This window comes from Talpa occidentalis, unplaced genomic scaffold, assembly GCF_014898055.3.
Source record: "Talpa occidentalis isolate TD23 unplaced genomic scaffold, MPIMG_talOcc4v2.1 talOcc4.13, whole genome shotgun sequence".
In the NCBI taxonomy this organism is placed as follows: Eukaryota; Metazoa; Chordata; class Mammalia; order Eulipotyphla; family Talpidae; genus Talpa; species Talpa occidentalis.
This window is the reverse complement of record NW_023601322.1, coordinates 84406140-84427378: the sequence shown is the minus strand read 5'-3', so window position 1 is coordinate 84427378 and position 21239 is coordinate 84406140. Positions and strand designations below refer to the sequence as shown.

The window sequence follows — 21239 nt, the reverse complement described above, 5'->3', positions numbered from 1 at the left end:
TATACAAGAACTGGGGTACAGGCCAGAGTCAAAGGAGGGTGAGACAGAGACAGAGACAGAGCAGGGAGCACAACAGGTAGATGGACTGAAAACACTGCTGAGGGGAGCAGCTGGTGAGACAGGAGAGGTCTGCCGTGCCATGTGGGTATCTCTCTGGCCGGCTGGGAATCGAACCCATGCTGCAGAGGCTGCAGACAGCTTCATAGTGCTGCGCTTAACCCACTATGCCACCAGGGAGGCTCAATTCTCTGAATTATTAAAGAAATTGTTTTCCTTAGCATTTAAAAAAACATCATGTATAGTTTGTGTTTCTTATGGAAAATTTAGACAGACACAAAGGACAAAATAAAAAAATGACCCATAAATTTGAGATAAACTTGCAACTCTTTTTTTTTTTTTTTTTTTTTTAAAATATTAAATTTTATTTTTATATTCCCCCATACAATTGCAAACGCCCCATTCTGACCCCAATCCTTCCCCTCCCGCCCCCCACCCCCCAAAAAGTGTCTCTGGTTCATAGTTTTTTTGTTGATTTTGATTTTCACTTTCTTATATTCATTTTCCTGGTCCCTTATTTAAGTTTTCTAGATTCCTGCTATGAGTGAGACCATCCGGTATTTTTCTTTTTCTTTTTGGCTTATTTCGCTGAGCATGATCCCTTCCAGCGCCATCCATGTTGCTGCAAATTGCATGTGTTTATCTTTTTTGAATGCTGAGTAATATTCCATGGTATATATGTACCACATCTTCTTGATCCAGTCATCTATTTTTGGGCATTTGGGTTGTTTCCAAAGCTTAGCTATTGTAAACAGTGCTGCTATAAACATAGGAGTGCAGGTGCTCTTTGGAATTGATGTTTCTGTGTCCTTTGGGTAAATACCTAGGAGTGGAATTGCTGGATCATATGGAAGCTCTATGTTTAGTAGGTCCAGAAATCTCCACACAGCTCTCCATAGTGGTTGGACCATAAACTTGCAACTCTTTTTCTCTATGATATTCGGTGGGCTTTTTTTTTTTTTTTATAAAGTGCAGTAATAACATTCTTACTGTTTTATTATCATAATTATATTAAAAATTAATAGAATGTATTTTTTAAACAGTGTTAGGTCTATAGAAAAAAAGGTTTTCTTATTCTTCCCCTCCGATAGTTTTCCCTTTACTAATCGTGCATTATGGAACTGCATTTGTTATATTTGATAAGCCATTATTGATTGTTTATCATTAACCGGAGTTGATAGGTAACATTAAGACTTGCTTTTTGTCTTGTACAGTCACTGTTTGTAGAGTTGCATGAGTTTTAACAAATGCATAGTGTTATTATCCACCATTGCAGATCCTGCAGAATAGCTTCACTGCCCTAAACATCCCCTTTGTTTCATCTCTTCATCCCTCCACTCTGCTTGAATGTTTGGGAGGATTGAACCTCATTTTATTTTATTATTGAATAATATTCAGTGGTATTATAATATTCACAGTTTGTGTATTCATTCACCTATTGAGGAGTATCTTGGTTGCTTCCAGTTTTTGGCAATTATGAACACTTGCTATTAACATTCACGTACAGGTTTTTGTCTGGACACAAGTTTTCAGCTGTTTAGGTAAATATTAACAAGTGTGAGTGTTAGATTGTGTGGTAAGACTATGTTTTGCTTTGTAAGAAATTTCCCAACTTATCTCAGATAACTTTATTATTTTGCATTCACCCTAGCACAGACAGTTCTTGTTTGTTGCCTTGTCAGCATTTATTGTTGTCAGTCTTTTGTATTTTAATCATAATAGGTATGTAGGGGTATCTCATTGTCTATTCCCTGTGATGTTGTATTTTTTTTTTTGTCAATGCTTCTTTACCATTTATGTTCTTTGTTGATGTGTTTATTCAGTTCTTTTGCCCATTTTTAAATTAGGTTGTTTTCTTATTGTTGACTTTTTTTATTATTAAAGATTTATTTATTTATACAAGCATTGGGTACAGTCAGAAGCGCGGGAGGGTGAGAAAATTCGCCAGAACCAGAGTGGAGAACAGAACAGGCAGATCGATGAAATACACTTCTGAGGGAAGCAGCAGGTGTGGCAGGAGAGGTCTGCGCGCCATGTGGGACCCTCGCTGGCAGCCGGGGATGGAACCGGCACTGCAGAGCCTCGGACAGCTTTGCAGCCCAGCGCTCAACTGTCTGTGCCACCATGGGAGGCCCTTACTGTTGACTTTTAAGAGTTTCTTGAATATATTGTGAACCAGTGTTTTGTCCTTGTGTTTTGCAAATAATTTTTCCAGTTTGTAGCTTGTATTTTTATTTTCTTAGTTTCTCTCATTTTTGAGGAATAATTTTCAAAGGCTACAAAATTCTGCTTGGTAGTTTTTTTTTTCCCCAACATTTTAAATACTTTACTCCACTTTCCTCTTAGTTACATGATTTTATCATGTAAAATTCTCTCCTTATTCCTCTATAGTAAAGGTTTTCTTTCCCTCTGTATTCTCCCAAGATTTTCTACCTTTTTCCACTCTGCAGTTTGAATGTAATATCTTACATGTAGTTTTTTTTTTGGATTTGTTAAAAATAATTTTTATCAAGGCATTTTTTAAAATAATAACTTATTCTTTTAATTGTGGTAACATTAGAATTCTTTCCATCAAGTTTTGCTCTCTTCCCTGCTCGCTTCCCTCTTTAGATGCTTCAGTTTTATAGTAAGTTTTCAAAGATTAGTTTTCAAAGATTAGTAAGGTTATCTTTCTCCATTTGGTTTCTCTATATCTACTTACTTGTGACACCATCTGGTATTTATCTTTCTCCTTTGACTTATTTCACTTAGCATTATCTCTTCCAACTCCATGTTGCCGCAAATGGCGTGAGTTGGTCTTTTTGATTGGTGAGTAGTATTCCATTATATATATATATAATACACACACCACATCTTCATAATCCCTTCATCTGGTTTTGGGCATTTAAGCTCAGTGATTCCTTTTTCATTTGTGTTACATTGTTTTGCAGCATTTCTCAGTCTTTCCATCCCTCTGCTTAGAGTAGTCATCTGTTGTTGCATATTGTCCTTTTTTCCATTAGAACCCTTAGTATGTTAATAGCAATTATTTTAAATCCCCAGCCTGATACTTTCAAAATCTGCTGTATTTGAGTCTGCTTCTGATGCTGGCTTTGTCTATTCAGCCTATATGTGTTTTGCCTTTTAGCGTGCTTTAACATTTTTGTTGAAAGCTGCACATGATATATTGGGGTAATAAAAGTGAAGTAAATAGACCTTTAGTGTGAGTTTTTGTTTATCTGTCTAGGAGCTAGGCTATATCTATTGTTTGCTGTAGCCAGACTTCCATTTCTTCTGTAACCTTGATTTTTGTCCCCTGTTGTCTTTGGGTTTCCCTGTAAACGCTTTAATAGCTTATGTGTCTTGGTCATCTCTCAGTTATGATCCACTGTTATTCTGGAGCCCTGTTAATATGGTTGTAAAGTATGGGGGAAGAAAGTGTTCTATAATCTTATGATTAAATCTCCATTTTTTTTTTTTAAACTGGGACCAGAATCCCTGAACTATCTCCCCCAGAAGAGTTTCTTAGCCTTGTTGTTTTCTTTCCATTGAGACAGGAAGGCTAGAGGGACTCTATGTGTTGAACTGGCCTCCCCTACATTAGATAAGGCTCTGATAGTTTCCCTTGATAACAGTCCTTTGTTCAGGAGGACAGATTCTTCTGGTCATATTTCAAAGTCACTTTTTTTGTTTGGTCTCTCTTTTCCTTTCATTTTCTGTAATATTTCAGAGAAAATCTTTGAATATTTATGGCATCTCAGAGCAAATATACTACATTGTATTTCACCTAATAAATAGTTAGAAATGTAACCCTAACAGATAATGGACCTTACAAGCATAATACTATCATCACACTAAACAGAGTAAATCTATAACATCACCTAGTACCAAAATCATAATAAAATTTCCTAATTATCTAAAAAGATATGTTTTTAGAGTTGATTTATTCCATAAGAATCCAAACAAAGTCAACAGGCATTTTATTACTCTATTTCTTTCTTTTTTTTTTTTTTAAGATTTTTTTATTTATTTATACAAGCACTGAGTACAGTCAGAAGCATGGGAGGGTGAGAGAATTCACCAGAGTCAGAGCGGGGAGCAAAACAGGCAGACTGACAAAGTACACTGCTGAGGGGAGCAACGGGAGGCAGGAGAGGTCAGCACACCATGTGGTACCCGCGCCAGCAGCCGGGGATCGAACTGGCGCTGCAGAGGCTGTGGGCAGCTTCGCAGCCCAGCGCTCAACTGCTGCGCCACCGAGGAGGCCCATTACTCTATTTCTGAAGTTTCATTTAGCTTATAATAGTTTATTCTCCTTTTTAAAATTAAAAAAAAACACAAACATTTATTTGTTGAAGAAACTAGTTCATTAGCCTATATACTGCTCCTAATTCCTGATTTGAGTTGTCTTAGCACTTCTGTGAAAAATGATTCTCTTCTCTATTCCATTGTTCTGTGCCCGTCTTTTTACCAACATGTTTTTTTTTTAATTATCATAGTTTTATAGTAAGTCTTGAAGTCAGAATTTGTGTTTTCCAGCTTTGTTCTTTGAAAATATGTAATTTTACATTTAAAAATTTAAATGTTTGATTGACAGTCTATGCTTATTTATTGTTTACATAATATAACAAATACCTAACTAGTAGAAAACTGCATTTTTTTGACATTGCTAGCTTAAACAACTCTAAAAACAAAGTTGCCTTTATAGTTTAAGAAGTTGCTGTGAAGTGATAAAAAATAATTGAGAGTGAAATTATTTTAAAGCTAGTTACTTCACAGAACACAAATTCACACCAGCATTTACTTTCCACATTTGAGTGAGTTACCCATCATTTCACAACTTGGGAATTCTAAAAACAAGTATATATGTACTGTTGGGCTTTGCGAACAGCTGTGCCTGTCCAATTTTCTTTATTGTAGTATAGCTATTTGGATTTGAAATCTATTTTTTTCCTTATCAAAAGGACCATTTCAAAAATAACCTTATTTAAAAAACTTTTTACTTGCATATTAAATCCTTTAATATCAAAGGATTTCTTACTAAAGAATAAGATTATATAAGGGACAGAATAGAAACCCAAATTATTGTTTTCTTTTTCAATACATATATGTAAGTGCAAAGCAGTGTAACTTACTAGTAAGAAGTAAAGCATCAATATCTAAAGATTAGTCATAAACTCACTCTTACTCAAAAAAATGGAACATTACCGATAAACGTCCATCTAACCCTGTGCCCTCTTTTCTACCCCTTTGCTTCATGCAAAGAGAGAGCCATTATTTATAATTTTGAGCTTATCATTCCTTTGCTAGACTTCTATTTTCGTCACTTTTTGCTGTTAGCTGTAGACTTCTTGGGAAGTAGTAAGTTTCCAAGAAAATATTTAAAATTTCAAGCTTTGGATTTGTTTTTCTTTGAAAATGTAGCCACCATTTATTTGAACAGGTCTGTTCCTCTAGAGACATTAGGTAAATGTTTAGTAGAGTGTTCTTTATTCCACCATACTCTAGTTAAATGAATTTGGAGAATAAGGTCTACTTTCGACGAATGGTTTAATCTTTCTCTTCTGTAAAGTCAGAGAGTTGTTGTAGCTCATTTTTAAAATATCTTTCAGATTCTAAATATCTTTTATATTTAAAGTTTTGTTATAGTTTGGAAAACACTGAAAGTTTATTTTACCTTGCAGCTTTTCTTCTCTTCTACCCAAATAGCTATTTATAGGCTATGAAAGGAATTACTTGTTTAAGAACCAGATGTTATTAGTAATGTATGGAGACAGCTGAGATTTCATTTCCCTCTTTGAAATATATTTGACACATGGAAAGTGATGTATGTATTACTCCTGTTTCTTTCATGAAATAAAACATAATCCTAAAATGAATGCTCTGTAAACTAACTTCTCAGGCTGTAGTAGGTACTTGTTGTTACTTAATAAATTATTCCAAATTAAAAAAAAATTAAAAAAACCAAATACTATCTCATGGTTTCTGGTATTTAGGGTGGCTTAGCCGGACGGTCTGGGTCTCTAGTGATGTTTTATTAACGGTATTCTCTGGGATTCCAGCCATTTGAAACCTTAGCTCGCTTGAAGTTTCTACTGCCAAGCTCATTTTCGCACATGGTAGTTGGGAAGTTCTGTGGGCGCTGTTGTCTGGAGGGCTTAGTTTCTCACCATGTGAGCCCCTGTATGGGACTTCATCCAGAGCTAATGATTTGAAAGAGAGAAACAGTCAAGAGAGAAGCTGCAGTACCTTTTATAACCTAATTTCAGAAGTGGCATAATAATGCTTCCTAGTGGTCAGGTAGACTAAGCCTGGTGCACTGTGGGGGGTGACTATGGGAAGGAGTAAATAAGAGTTGATGAGGATTTCTGGGGCCACCTCACAGACGGGCTCTCATGCAACCCCCAAACTGGGAGGCATTACCAATAACTTGAATCTGTCTTTGTTTTTCTTGCATCCCGATCTCCCTGTTTCCCCCAAATCTTATAATCTCTCTATTTATTTAAGTTTTATTCATTTTTTGTGTAGAAGAACTGGGGTGTAGGCCAGTGGTGCAGGGCATCAGAGGGTTCACCAGAGACCAAGTAGGGAGCAGAACAGACGGATCTACTGAAATAAACTGCTGAGGGGAGCAGCGGGTGAGACAGGAGAGGTCTGCTGTGCCATGTGGTTTAGCTCCCTGGCTGGGGATGAACTCAGGTCACCACAGTGGGCCATCGCGGTGATAGTGTTGAGACTTCACGTCTAGGCCACCAGGGGTCCCTTTCTCTCTTTTAATTGATCAGTTTGTTTTACTTGCATTTGTTTACATATATTGTATTATTGAATATTTGAATTTTATTTACCATTCTTGTTGTGATGTCTGTTACTTCTACTTTTTCTGTGCATGTGTTATTTCTTGTATTTTGATTATTGGCGTTTGTTTCAAAATGTCATTTATGTACTCTTTTCTGTTAAAATGTACATATTCTATTTTAATTCTTTTTATGGTGACCTGAAATAATCTTTTAAATCTGTTTTAAACAGGATAAGCATGTAAGAACTCTTAACCGTAGTCATCCATGCTGTAACTTACACACTATTGCTTTTCATTGTTACTTTTTCCCATTGCTTTACCTAACCTCTACAAATTAGGCATTTTACTCTATCCAGCAGTACCATTACACAGGGCCATTTTACATCATCTTGCTCTCGTCACAGTTGTTGAGGCTGTTTTGTAGTTTTTGGTTAAATAGTTTTGGAAGTGAATGGTACCTGAGCTTCTTGTGTTTTTATTTATGTCTTTGCTCACCATTTTTTGCCTAGGCAGCTCTAATTTTTTCTCCTGAATATTATGTTACGTGTCTTGGAAAAGTATATCTGATGCCTTCAATTTTAGAAACTTGAGAGACCTTTAGGAACATCTCCATTTGGATGAAAAAGTTCTACTAAAAGCATTGAAAATTAGATAAATTAGTGTATTGAATTTTGTTTTTAATATTTATTTAAAAAAACCTGAATTACCTATAAGTTAGGTATTTTCAGAACATAAAATATTTAATATTCTTGTATATTCTTGCTCATAAACTGTTCTCTTTTTATTTCAGATCTTCTAGAAGCTCTGAAGCCAGATTATGTGGCGCCCCTGGTTCTTTGGCTTTGCCATGAGAGTTGCGAGGAGAATGGTAGTTTGTTTGAGGTATTCTGCACTTTCCTGCTTTCTTCTAAAGCAATATTCATATAATTAAATATAAATCATGATTTAAAAATTAGTGTTTTCATAATGCTTACCTTTGTAAAAATCTGTACCAGTGACATTTCTGGTTTTTTTATTATGTGTACATGAGAAAGAATAATTGTTCACTGATGTCCTTTTTAAGGAAAGTAACGCCATAAATCTTGTTTTTCTTAGTTCTTCATTTCTTATATTTGTCCAACTGACAATGTCAGTGGTTTGATATGTTTAGCCAAATATGGCAAATCTCATTTGATTTGAGATGCTGAATGATAAAATAAAAGGATAGAGCTTTAGACTTTTGAGTCAGCAAGTCCAGATTTTGAGTTCTGATAATTGATTTGCTGAAATATTGTACACATTAACCTCCCTGAGCTTTTGGGTTTTTTTCTTTTTTTTTTTTTTTTTTGGTAATGATGACAAGAAATCGTGTTTTCAAAATCTTACCATAGGACTTACACACCAGCCATCAGTTTAGTAGGAATTTAGCCTAGTTGTGATAGACCAGTAAACACAAGTTATTTTTCTTAACATTAAAAGTAATCATTTATATTTGTCTTTATTGTAAAACTTTAAGTGCTTTTCGTGAAAATTACAACCATATATATTCCCACCATCCATCGAAATCCAGTTTTCTTTCTAGGGTCAGGCTTTTTAGATTACTTCATGCACATTTATACATTTTTGATAGCTCATTTGAGCTTTCTTTTTGTTTCTTTTCTAACATCAGGTGTTACATTTTAGATTTCTCACTGCCTTTTTTTGATTCTCTGTGGTAATAATGAATTTGTTATGTGAAGAATACTGTGGGGTTAAAAAATATTTCTTGGTAGCATGAGGACCTCGCTCAATTCGAAGCAAATGACTTACTGGCTTGATTCATTTGAATAAAAAGGGGATGAGTAAATAAAAGCCAGTCCACTCATGTCCAAGCAGAAATAGGTGCCTTTGCTTTCTTTATCACAGGCATTGAATGTGAATAGTAGAAAATGAGAGGTGAAAAGAACTTAACTGTAATTTTACAAAAGAGGGAAATTCAATAATTCAAGCCACCTGCACCTCAAAATTTGACCTGCCACATTTTTGTCTCATTAAGGAATTGAAAAAACTTTTTATTTTCTAAAATTCCATTTATTATTCTGTGAATAAAAATAACACAGACTTTTTGTTTAAAAAATTCAAGTATACAGGGAAGTACACAGAGGGAAATAAAAGTCATCCATTTTGCTACTAACCAGAGATACATTAATATTTTAACGTATTCCCTTCTAGTTTTTATTAGATAGGCATTTCACACAAGTAGTCTTTTTTTTTTTTTTGATAATACCTTTTATACACACATCTAAACATGCACAGTTAGGATCAAGGTGCAGTTGAAGTTCTGTGTTGTTTTTTGCTATATTGTAAACATTTTTAATGGGCATTTGGTATGCATGACTTATGTGTGTAGTATTCTGGCTTAAACTTCAAAAATAAATTGTCACCTTGTGAAGCTTTGATAGATATCTGGGGCAGATATAGATTCTTTGGCTCAGCTAGAGCTACTGTTTCTAGCAACTTCAAGGAGCTTGCAGATTATTACATCACTCCCCAAGTATGAGAAAATATGCCTGATATCAAAATCGCTACTAATTTATCTCCTCTGTCAGCATCCAAACTGATTGGCCCATTATGAAATGTGTGAGCAGGTTAACAAAAAACAGTGGTGCGCTTAGAGCCACTGAGAGGTGTGCTTTTGGTATATTTTCTTTTGTCATGCATGTGGAATTCTCTTGATAAGTTCTGTCATGCTACAGTGTAGTGTCTGAAGATAGGACAGGAAGATACTTGTATTGGACATTTTCTTCTGTGGCTTACCTTGAATGATCTTTAGAAAATAATTTATCTTTCTGAGTAGAGTTAATATATTTGGTCATTTGCCTTATCTCTGTATGAAAGAGGGACATGTATTTTGAGCCTGTGATGCGCTGGGCAATTTTACTTACTTATATTGTTTAACCTTCCTGGTTATCTCATGAAATGTGTATTATTACCCTTAATTTGCGTAGTAGGAAACTTGGATTTGGAGAAGTCAAATGATTAACCAGGGTTATACAGAGCTAGTCAATAGTATAACTGGTATCAATCTTGGTTTCTGACATAAGCTGCAAGTTTTACTACAAGTATTTCTACTATGTTGTTCTACTTTATATTTCTACTTTGATAATGGGAATATTGCAGGGTCACAGAGAGTGATGGGGGAGTCCGTGGACTGTTGTAGTGCTGTATTTTATTTTAAGCCATTGTCATTTAGCATTCTAATGCTCTTAGTAAGGTAGTTACCTATTTTTTAATTAAAAAATTCTGTTAGTGTTTTCACATTAGGTGATATAATGTTTCCCTTCTCTCTTTGGTAGGTTGGAGCAGGATGGATTGGAAAATGTAAGTCTGTCTCAGATTTTCACTTGCCATATATTGTTTTCATATTTTTAGACCTGCATATCCAGATAGAACTGGGTAAAGACCTTGTGATGATAACACTGGATTGAGTATGCACATATTCAGGTTCAAACATCACTGTATCTTTAGATATTCCAAAAACATTGAATTTGCCCTGCAGGCCTCTGGCACTTTCAAGAAGCGGTTCAATTTTCTGCCTGTTGACAGCCCTCATCTAGGCCTTGTTCTGTCTTTTTTATAAGTTGCTATTTCTGGAGATAACACAGACTCTTTTTAGATTGATGTTTGTTTGTACTCTGTCTCTTTGTCCCATGTACTTGTTTTTTGCTGTATCAGCAGAGAAGTAAGTAGGAGGGAGGGCTATTTTTGAAACAGTGGGAAGAAATCTATCTTAGATCTATCTTAGATGGCACAGGAGGCAAGTTGTCCAAATTCTTTTCTTCCTTGGAGCTTGAGACAGATCTTAGAGTGAGAAAGTGAGGAATCACCTTGGACAACTGTGGGGGACAGAAATTACAGCTTATCTATGGAACTGATTTAGCCCTAAAGTAAATTCTTCTGGCTTCAATCCTTTTGTGAGGTAAATGGATAATTACTTTATGGCATTTAAAAAAAAAATTGTGATAATTCCAATATCCCAGTTCAAATTTTCAGTTGGCTGCTGATTTCAAAAAGAATTATTTAAAAGGTTGCCATTCCTGTAGGGTATTATTAAAACTTAATGTAGACTGTCAGTATTTTCATCATTAGCAATTGTTCGTCCCAGTTATTATATTATTGCTCAAACATTTTTGAGTGTCTTGTAACATCCATTTAAGAAAGGAAGATCAAATATTACAATGAATGTGTACTTTATCAGTAGGAAAACTCTAGAATCAGACATTCGTTTCATTTCCCGAAGACAAAGCTTCAATTTTAACAATCATCAGAGTCTGACAGTTAATGTTTTACTAAGTTACCAGTGGTTATTTATTCTGGCTTTTTGAAAGCTGTTAAAATTTCCCTCACAGAACATAATGGGGCAATAATGAATTTTGTGAATTTGTCATTCTGATGATTTCCTGTGGAAAAGGAGGAAGCGCAAAGGGAAGAGTGGATGACTGATTTTTGGTTGTCTGAAATTTTAACCTGTTCTCACAAGTCCTTGGCTTGCTGTCCAACAAAACTCTTTTCTGTTTTCTTGAAGTATGTGACCCAGTTAGGCTGGTATGAAGTCAGTCTTGATTATGGCCACGTACAATTTCACTTTATCTGATCTAGCACTTCATTTTACCTTTCGTACTCTGTGGCATAGTCAGAGGGGGAGTTTTTTCCCTTAAGCTCCAAATATTTGGGGGAAAAAAAAGACATCATTCTAATGAGTTTATTATTTTAGAAAAAATACACATAAACAGTCATAGTAAAACTCATCAGAATTTCCCTTTTTTTCAAGTTAAAAAATTCAAGGGACTTTTATAAATTTTACTTTGTCTCATTTATTTATTTATCTATTTATCTATTTATTTGTTTATTTTTAAAGCTTATCCATGCATACAAGGGCTGGGGTACAGACTGGTGATGGGGGTGGTTGGGCGGGGGGATGAGATGACCCACAAAAGACATGGGGAACAAAACAGGCAGATTGACCGAAACACACCACTGAGGGGAGCAGTGGGCGAGACAGGAGAGGTCTGCCTTGCCACGTGGGTTTGTCCCTGGCTAGCCGGGGATTGAACCCGTACTGCAGAGGCTGCAGACTGCCTCACAGTGCAGTGCTCAACCCCTTGCGCCCCCAGGGAGGCCCTCTGTCTCTCTTTTAAAATGTATACTCAGTTTTTCATTTTGTTTTTATAATCAGTGCGCTGGGAGCGGACCCTTGGAGCCATTGTAAGACAGAAGAATCAGCCAATGACTCCTGAGGCGGTGAAGGCTAACTGGAGGAAGATCTGTGACTTTGACAATGCCAGCAAGCCTCAGACAATTCAAGGTGAAGAATCCAAGTCAGTACAGCTGTGGCTGGGGACCCAGAGGCAAAAGCATTCTCTTGCACAGTTGTCTTCTGTAGACACTTAAGTCATTTATAACACGTTTTCTGCTCCAGTAGGTATTTGCACTCTTAAAATTTAAGATGTAAATGTCACTGCCATAGTCAGTTTTACAGTTTTTTGGGGGTAATCCTTTTCTTGGGGTTGTAGGTGAGGTTGCAGAATACTATGACGTCTTTACTTATTTGTGCTGAATGCCTCTGTGCCCCATCTGACCATTGGTTTCATGGTTTTCCAGTATCTTATCATATACCTGACCTGATTTCTTTTTTTCACCCAAAGAGTTGTCTAAGCCTATTTTATTTAGGGCTAGTTCATTTCTGTCTAGTGAATACATTTTTCTTTGTTTTACCACTTGTTTTTGCTGCTGTTTTCTGCTTTTCAAAAAAGCCGCTTCCGCCTGTTCTCTGCTAATCTAAAAACTTCTTTAGAAAAACTCGAGCCCCAGATATTCAGCAAGACCTCCCCAGATATTCTTGGCTTCATTGATCTTTCTCTTAGCTGAACTCTTACTGCTTGAGCATTTGATCATAACTGCTTTCTACGGTTTTTGTTTATTAAGTAGGTGTTTTTGTTTTAACTCCTTGTATGTCCCTTTGAAGGTAGAGACTGTGTCTGGGGTGTACTTCTTTTCTACCTGGTGCTAGCGTAGTGCTTATTTCGTGGAAAGGACTCAGTATATGCTTGTTACTTTGAATTATTAAATCATCTATGATAGGCTATAGGAATAGATAATAAAATAAAAGTCACATTTTTTTCTGGTGTAACTTTCATAAGCATATAGTATATGTGATTTTTTAAAAGGTTATTTTATAGAAAAATCTTATGTTTTACTTTAATAATAGTTTTATATGAAAAGTTTTGGAGAAGAATACATCTGAAATGAAAAGTGTTTCTTTTTCCTCCTTAATGACAGTCTTCTCTCTGCCGGTACACTCACTGAAATTTTCATTATGTTTTTTTTCCTGTTAGATGATAGCATGGTGTTATGTCATTAATGGTAGCATTTTTTGCATTGTAGTTTTTGATATTTGAGATACGTTTTGTCTTGTAAATAATAGTCACCTATTAGTGACAACAATGATGGAGAAAAGGAAGAAATTAATTGAAATCTTTACCTTAGTGCCTTGAAAATAGCTTACTAATATAAAGAAAAAGCTAATTGAATTATATATGATAAATACAAGATACCACAGTATTTGAAGTACAATTTTAAAAAAGTCTACATTCTCTCTAGAACCGAGACTTTTTCACACCATCTATTCTACTATTGTCAATTTTTGAGCCAAGCATTAACTCTGTTTGTCTGAGTCTGAGCATAATCTGTGCCAGGATGACTTTGAATTAACTGATGTCTCCTTCAGCAACATCTGAATGTGTGGTAAGGGGAGGACTAGTCAACAAGAAGCCTCTGCCCTAGTGTTAGCAGGAATGGCAGGTTCTCTGGTCATCTCATGTTCTGTAATTTGGTTAGGGTTTTGTCTGGGTTTGGAAGGAGGCCTGTATTTCTAAGATCTGTTGTAAGGTTTTTTGAACCATGGCATAGGTAGATGCTCCATAAGTCTCCTTGTTTAGGCTTAAACTTCAGGACAACAGCTTCTGTATCCTGTTTCACTAGTTATAATGATATTTTTCTCTGGAAGTACTATCCTTAGAACTATTAATACTTATACAGAGACCTGGGAGATATTTTAGCATTGTTCCATTCCATACATGGGGTGATGGTGGGGGGGGAAGGCAAGTTAGTTGTTCTTCTAGTCAACAGAAATTCCATATCAATGACAAACATCCCAGTTTACAGAGTGGTAAAAATCTCTCAAAGGCATTGCAAAGATCAGAGCCACTGGAGAAATATAACATGGGAAAAGTATGTTCGACTATGCCTTGTTTTTTCATTGAAGACAACCAGTTATCTTTGATCTGTTTCTAAGTCTTTCACAATTTTTCCTATAATAGCCCGATGCCAGTCTTCCAGTTGTAAGTGCAGCAGACTTGCTGAATGTTACAGCAATCATTTTCTTGCCCATTATAGGTTTCCTTCATCATATATTTAACAAAGGCATTATTTCTGTTACTTAATTTTTAGAATCAACTGGTGGTGTAATTGGAGTTCTAAGGAAAATAGATTCAGATGGAGGAGTTTCGACAAATCATACTGGTCATGCAACATCAACAGCCACATCTGGACATGTAAGTTAGAAATAAGCCTGAAGTTTTGCTGTCTCTGGAGATTTTTTTTCTTTTCTCTTTTTACCCCTACAAAAATTATTTCTATGTTAAATAGAAACAATAAATGACAAAATTCTGAATAATATTTGTACTACATATGGATAGAATTTGAATGGGCATAAGGCTAAAATGTTAAATGTAGCTTTGTATTCTTCACTATAATTGAACAGGTGTCCTTTTTTTGAGATTGTTGACAGGTTTACTTTAGTCACTGTTTTTGTAACTTTTTAGAAAAGGAAGGACTGACCTCATTTCTTTTAAGAGGAAGCATAAATAAATTGTATCTTAAAAGTGATTTGACATTATTGCAAGTAACAAGCCTCCCATAGTGCAGAAATTCTGATAGAATTGTGGTTATAGTTCATGTAAAGTTTGCTGCTTTATTGTCCTTTACCCCTTTTTTAAAAAAAATTGTGATGCATCAATAGTAAGAAATAAATCTTTTCATATGTTTGATTCTGGTGTTTTCTGACTCACAGCAGATGTTGTGATAAAATTAACAATCTAATTTTAAACCTGAGAATATGATCAGTTTACAAATTTGTTCAGAATAGGGATTGGTAATTTTTTTTGGTAAAGGGCTAGATAGTAAACATTTTTGACTTTATGGATCACATACTTTTTATGTCTTATATTCTTCCTTTTTTTTAAAGCTGTTTGAAGTTATAACAGTAGTCTCAGTTGTTATTTGCTGATTTTTGCTTTCAGAATGAAAGTGATTGAAAATTGGACTTCACTCTTTTTTAACCTAGTATGGACTTGTCATATTAGCTAAGCATATCATCGCTAAATAGAAAAAAACAATATCCAGTTAGATAAAGGAGAGTCCTGGAAGGAACTTCAGGTGAAATCTCATGTTAACTAAAGCTATTATGGGGCAGTTTAATTTACAAACATTAAGCAGTGTTTTGGTCATTTGGTTATAGGGAATTTAATATATTAGATCTTATATTTTAATTCACCATCCCTATTTATAACAAATGTATTTGTTGTTTTTCATATCTTGGAGAAGCTATTAATTGCCAAATTATAGGCCTTTGTGCCATGAGAAACAGGAAAGTTGAAAAATGAGGCATAATATCTGTTAGCAAGAGGCAAGCAATAAAAAAGCACTTATCTGTAAATGAAGTCCTTTTCCATATCTTATGTAGTTGAAACTAGAATTTCAATTTTATTGGAAAAAATCAAATATAACGAAACTCTTATGATGCACCATCAAATTCACTAAAATGACATTCTCTTTACCAAAGCAAAACTAGGTATGTAAGCCATTAATAGTTTTGAAAAGTTAAAGTTTTAAAGACTTGCAAAAATATCAATGAAAAAATAATTTTTTACAACTGTTCCACAGACTGGCGCTATTGGCTATAAATTTCCTCCATTTTCTTCTACTTATACGGACATGGAAGCTATTATGTATGCCCTTGGAGTGGGAGCATCGGTGCAAGAGCCAAAAGATTTGAAGTTTATTTATGAAGGAAGTTCTGACTTCTCTTGTTTGCCTACTTTTGGAGTTATCATAGCTCAGAAATCTATAATGGGTGGAGGACTAGCAGAGATTCCTGGGCTTTCGATCAATTTTGCAAAGGTATGCATCATAAGAAACTTTATTTTGCTTTTCTTCTTTTTTCTTTCAACATGATTAATAAATGTCATGTGTGTGTATGTGAGTGGGTGTATGGATAATAGTTTATATTGGTTGATTCAGGAATAAAAATTTAGCATGTCATGATTTTTTTCTTTTTAAGAATACAGAGAAATGAGTTACTCAAAGGGGGCCACAGAAAGGAGAAAATAACAATGACGTTCAGGTCCACAACCCTTGTTGGACCAAGGGCAAATAACTTTCTCTAAACTTCACTTTCCTTGTCTATAAAATGGGTGTGATAATCCTTACCTTATGATACTGGTAAAGGAATAAACCAGGTAATTACCTAGGGGGAAACATTTGAGACAAGTGTAAAGATCCTGAGACAATTGCATCCTTGGCTTGTTTTTGAAATAGCAAAGGGACAATATAGTTGCAGAACTGAGCAGGGAGCAATGGCAGTGGTAGGAAAAGGGGGCCTTGTGGTCACTGAAAAGCCCAGCTTACTCTGGTCAACATGGGGTTCATTTGCTATCTTTGAGCCTCTTTTCACTCACAAGCTCATTCTTGCTACTGTATGAATTGGTGGTGTGGGATAATTGTTGAATCATAGAACCATGCATGAGCTGATTTTGTGACTTGGAATGATTGCAGAACCGGTTTATTGGAGGATTGATTAGCTCACTGCTGATGTGAATCTGAGAACTTATTTTATTAGAGGATTTGATGAAGTTGGGAAGGAGAGGAGTGATAATGTACCGGGCATTTTGTTGCTTTTGTAACTCTCCTTTGATATTTGCTGTGCACAGTTCTTTGGATAATGTGAGTGTCCAAAATTAAAGCAAATGTTTCAGAATTATCCCTCAGAGTTGAAAGGAGTTGGAGATCATAAATGTGGTCAAACTCTGTGGTGGGAATGATAACAATCTTCAAATTTGAATCCTAGTATTCCTAATCTTGAGTTTCTGGGAATGAGGTGTTCCTTTGTTCTTCTATCACTGTACACCCCACCACCCCTCCCTATTTTCCTTTTGGGTTATGAGGAAGACTTGTAATTAAGTGTCCCTCTGCAGTAGAGTGTGTTTACTTGGATAAGGGTCAGATACTGGTTTTCCTCCTGTTACTTTCCTATACACATTTGTATTTTCGTGCTTCGATTGAAGTTGGTTATCTTTGAAGTTATACAGCATTCTTAATAGCTACTCTTTGTAGGTAATCTACAGCATATTATTTGAAGAAAATGTTGACATGGATAGTGCTTTTACTTTCAACATGCTTGTAAGGTTTGTATGTGTGTTTTAGTTGTTTGTGTACCTTTTTTCTGCAGCTAGTTATTGGATATCTGGTATATTCTAGGCACAATGATAAGCACTAGAAACACAGCATAGTTTAGTGTCTCCATTGGTAAATACTCCGTTAGTTCTCATTTAACAGGATTTATGAATGTCAAGAAATGACACAAATGTATCTTCTCTGCTCTAAAAGATCTGACAGTGTTTACATTGGGGGACTGATTATCTCTGAATCATATGATTAAGAAGTAGAAGTTAAACTGAGGTAGAAAATTTGGGGGAAGAAATGATGTGAGCATGTGAAAACGTAACTTGTGAATAAAATAACCACTGGCAAAACCTGTGGAAGAGAATTCTGCTAATAAAATATTGTTTGCCCTAACATAGGTTCTTCATGGGGAACAATACTTGGAGTTATATAAACCACTTCCCAGAGAGGGTGAGTTCTTGATACACTCATTCTGTAATGCTACTATAATTTTATTTTCTGACTATCCAAACTCTGTCAGCATGTTAAACTGGCTTCGAGTGACATAAATAAACCATTATCATGTGGTATTTATTTGCATGTCAGCTGCTGCAGTGGGTTGATGCCAACTAGTTTCAACTGATGGTAACTAGCATCAATTTGGTAATGGTCTTATTTAATACAATACTTGAAAATATGACCAATTTATCCGTACTAATGTATGTGTTATTAACAACAGAAGAGACATTGTGTGTTCTAAACTTAGTCATTATACGTAATCAATTATGATTCCTATGAATATAGGTCTTCGTTCTTTTTTCAGTTCTATTTATGTTGTTTTCACAAAGCAGACAATAGTAACAGATGCAGAATTTCTCTTGATTAGCTTTTCCCTATTTTCTTTTAGAGAAAATAAAACCAAGTCTGCCTTAATGGTTGTGTTTTTGTCAAAATAGTTTCATTTGTTCAGTAAAGCTTGCATTTTTTTCTTTCACTGTAATTTGAGGTATTTGTTTCCTGTCTCTACTCTGATGTCAGAATGTTGTCTAATTATCAACTGACTGTATAGGTTGTAAAGTAGAACAGAAGGGTCTGTTTTCCACTTCATTTATATTATAGAGGTTAGCTAGGATTCTACTTTAATTTTTTCCTAAACCATTTTGTTTTACTAAAAAATTTATGAGATTCTTATTGCTTAAGGCTGAATAACTTTATTTCACTGTAGTGTTACAGTGTAAGTTTTCACTCAGCACTTTTTGTTTGAGGCTATGCACGGTGAGTGGTGACTGTTTCTGTCCAGTGTCTGCGATACCTGCCAGGACAAGGCGCAGTACTCCGTTTTAGATAATTTTCTAACCTGGCTGTGTGTTGTTATTGCTGTTATTGCAGTATATGACTTGTTGTTTTTAATGAAATATGGATTTTGTATTGTACCTCTGGAGATTCCCTGTGCATGTGTGCCTGGTATGGGGGTGACTCTGTGGGCAGTGGCAGGCCCAGGAAGTTCCTAGTGTGTTTTGACTGCAAGCCTAGCATGGATTCATTTGGGGACCAGTGTTATAAAGGAAGTAGATGCTGAGCAAAAAAAGTCAGAAGGAGAAAGAAAAATACGAATGGTTTCACCCATATGTGGAATATAGGGAAACCAAACAAAGGGTCAAGAAAAAGACAAAACTTGCAAGCTGACCATAGATCTGAGGCCTACAACAGGGGAGGGAGGGAGAAGAGTCTGAACAGGGGAGGGAAGAGCTCAAGGGACTGCAACAATGGTTCTGGGTGATGTGGCAGTGGAAAAATTAGGAGGACTACACCTGAGGGGAGAAGTCAGATATTGTACAAAAATGAAAATTAACATAAGGAAATTTTTTTAAAAATCAAAATTAAAAAAATAAACGAAGTAAAAATGTATAAGGTGGGTTTCTGCCTATAGGGATTTTAAATATGAAGAGAAAGATTAGACCTATACTTAAAATAAATTTCACTAAAAATTGATATGAATAAGAAAGTATGAAAGATTTTTTTTTTTTAAAGATTTCTCCTGTTTGTTTTTTTAAAGATTTATTTATTTATTTATATAAGAACCAGGGTACAGGCCAGATGCATGGGAGGGTGAGAGGATTCACCAGAAACAGAGCGGGGAACAGAACAGGCAGACTGACGAAACACATTACTGAGGGGAGCAGTGGGCGAGACAGGAGAGGTCTGCTGCGCCTTGTGGGTCCCTCGTCGGCCGGCCGGGATCGAACCGGCACTGCAGAGGCTGCGGACAGCTTCACAGCACGGCGCTCAACGGTCTGCGCCACTAGGGGAGGCCCTGAAAAATGTTTTTCTTAATTTTTTGTACCTCCTTAGCCTTATGTTATGTTTTTATGAATCATTTTCCTTTAGTAGCACCTGTGCATTTTCTTTAAGTAGTTTTAAAGTATACTCTATACTAAGCATGAATGTTCAAAATTTGAGATACTAATGATTTGAAATCCTTTTAGACTGCAGAAAATCAAGGTAGTGCTAATATTTATGATCTTTTCATAAAACACGCCAATTCATGAGACATAGGCCTGCAAGCCTCAGGAGGTTGGCATGTCTGCCTCTCTTGCTGGCTTACTTGGTAGCTATAGTGGTACCATCATGGACTGACCTACCCCTCCTCCTGGCAAAATAAAAGCACTAGGTGGAGTGTAAGGAAAATCTACTAGCAACATTTATTTTTCATCATGAACCAAACCCTATTCTAGTTCAGGATATGCTGGTCTCTAGATTTTGTTGGTTCACAAGTTTGATCATTACTATGTTTCTACTGGATGTCTTTCTTTATGGACCCACTTCTTTCTGAAGATAATGTGCATTTTGGGGTAAAACAATTCTTTCCTTCTTCTGGAAAATGAGATTGATAATGTTACCAACCTTGATTCTCTCCCAGGGAGTATGTAGCCTTCAAATATTAGTATGTTTAAATGTGCTTTTGGACAATTAAGCATTATGAAAATTTAGACTTCACAGTGAAGTAAAAAGCTTCTAGTATTGTGTAGGTCCTCTCAGTCTACACATATCAAAGTGTTGCCACATAAGTATTGTCTAGATTATGAGTTTGGGTGATAATCAAGTTTCTGACTTGGGCAGCTTGTTAGATAGTATCATTTATTCACATAGGGAATTAAAGAGAGAAGCAGATATGAGAAAATGATGATAAATTCAGCCCTATGTAATAATGATCCATTTAAGACATCACTAGTGAAATGGTGGTAAGAAGAATCCATAAAAGAATAGGGTGACTAGAAAGAAACAATGTGTTATTGAAACCAGTTGAGATTTGAGAAGAAATTGAGTAGATGGTATGATTGTATGCTTAACAAATGTTTGCTAAATGATTGAGAATTATTTTTTTTAAAAAGAATTATTGGAATTAGGATTATTGATGTTTTAAATTTAGTGACTAAAGTGTTTTGATTGCTTTATACTGAATTTTTTTCTAATGAGATCGGGAAAATTATTTTAAACCATGATTTTTTAGTTTTTCCTGAATGTACAGTGGAAATTATGTGAAATTCTCTGATGTCTTAGTCTTAATAATTTATGATTTTTGAGACAATCTCTTATTTATCTATTTTACTTTTCATTTTAGGAAAATTAAGATGTGAAGCAGTTGTTGCTGATATCCTAGATAAAGGATCCGGTTCAGTAATTCTCATGGATGGTAACTCATTTCCTTCCATTCTTATATTGTTAGATTAGTAGGCTTTGTATGTAATAATACTTCACATGAAAATTGTTTAGTTTGTTTATGTTTATCTTCCAGCTTGCGAGAAAGCAAGATAAGCATTCTAAAAACAAATAGGCTCTTTTATTTTTATTTATTTATTTTTTAAAAATTTATTTATGCAAACAAGCACTGGGATACAGGCCAGAGGTAAGTGGGGTAAGAAAATTTACCAGAGACAGAGTGGTGAGC

General features: G+C 35.4%; 1 protein-coding gene across 2 annotated transcripts in view; it reads left to right on the top strand.

The window, feature by feature from the left end:
- The window catches only part of HSD17B4 (hydroxysteroid 17-beta dehydrogenase 4), a 66953-nt gene that overhangs the window by 21209 nt on the left and 24505 nt on the right, over nucleotides 1-21239 (top strand). For both annotated transcript variants that reach the window (XM_054694507.1, XM_037509470.2), the window contains exons 9-15: nucleotides 7623-7714; nucleotides 10147-10171; nucleotides 12027-12155; nucleotides 14300-14403; nucleotides 15794-16030; nucleotides 17710-17761; nucleotides 20913-20984. In XM_054694507.1, coding sequence (XP_054550482.1) covers nucleotides 7623-7714; nucleotides 10147-10171; nucleotides 12027-12155; nucleotides 14300-14403; nucleotides 15794-16030; nucleotides 17710-17761; nucleotides 20913-20984 — 711 coding nt within the window. The remainder of the gene's footprint in view (nucleotides 1-7622; nucleotides 7715-10146; nucleotides 10172-12026; nucleotides 12156-14299; nucleotides 14404-15793; nucleotides 16031-17709; nucleotides 17762-20912; nucleotides 20985-21239) is intronic.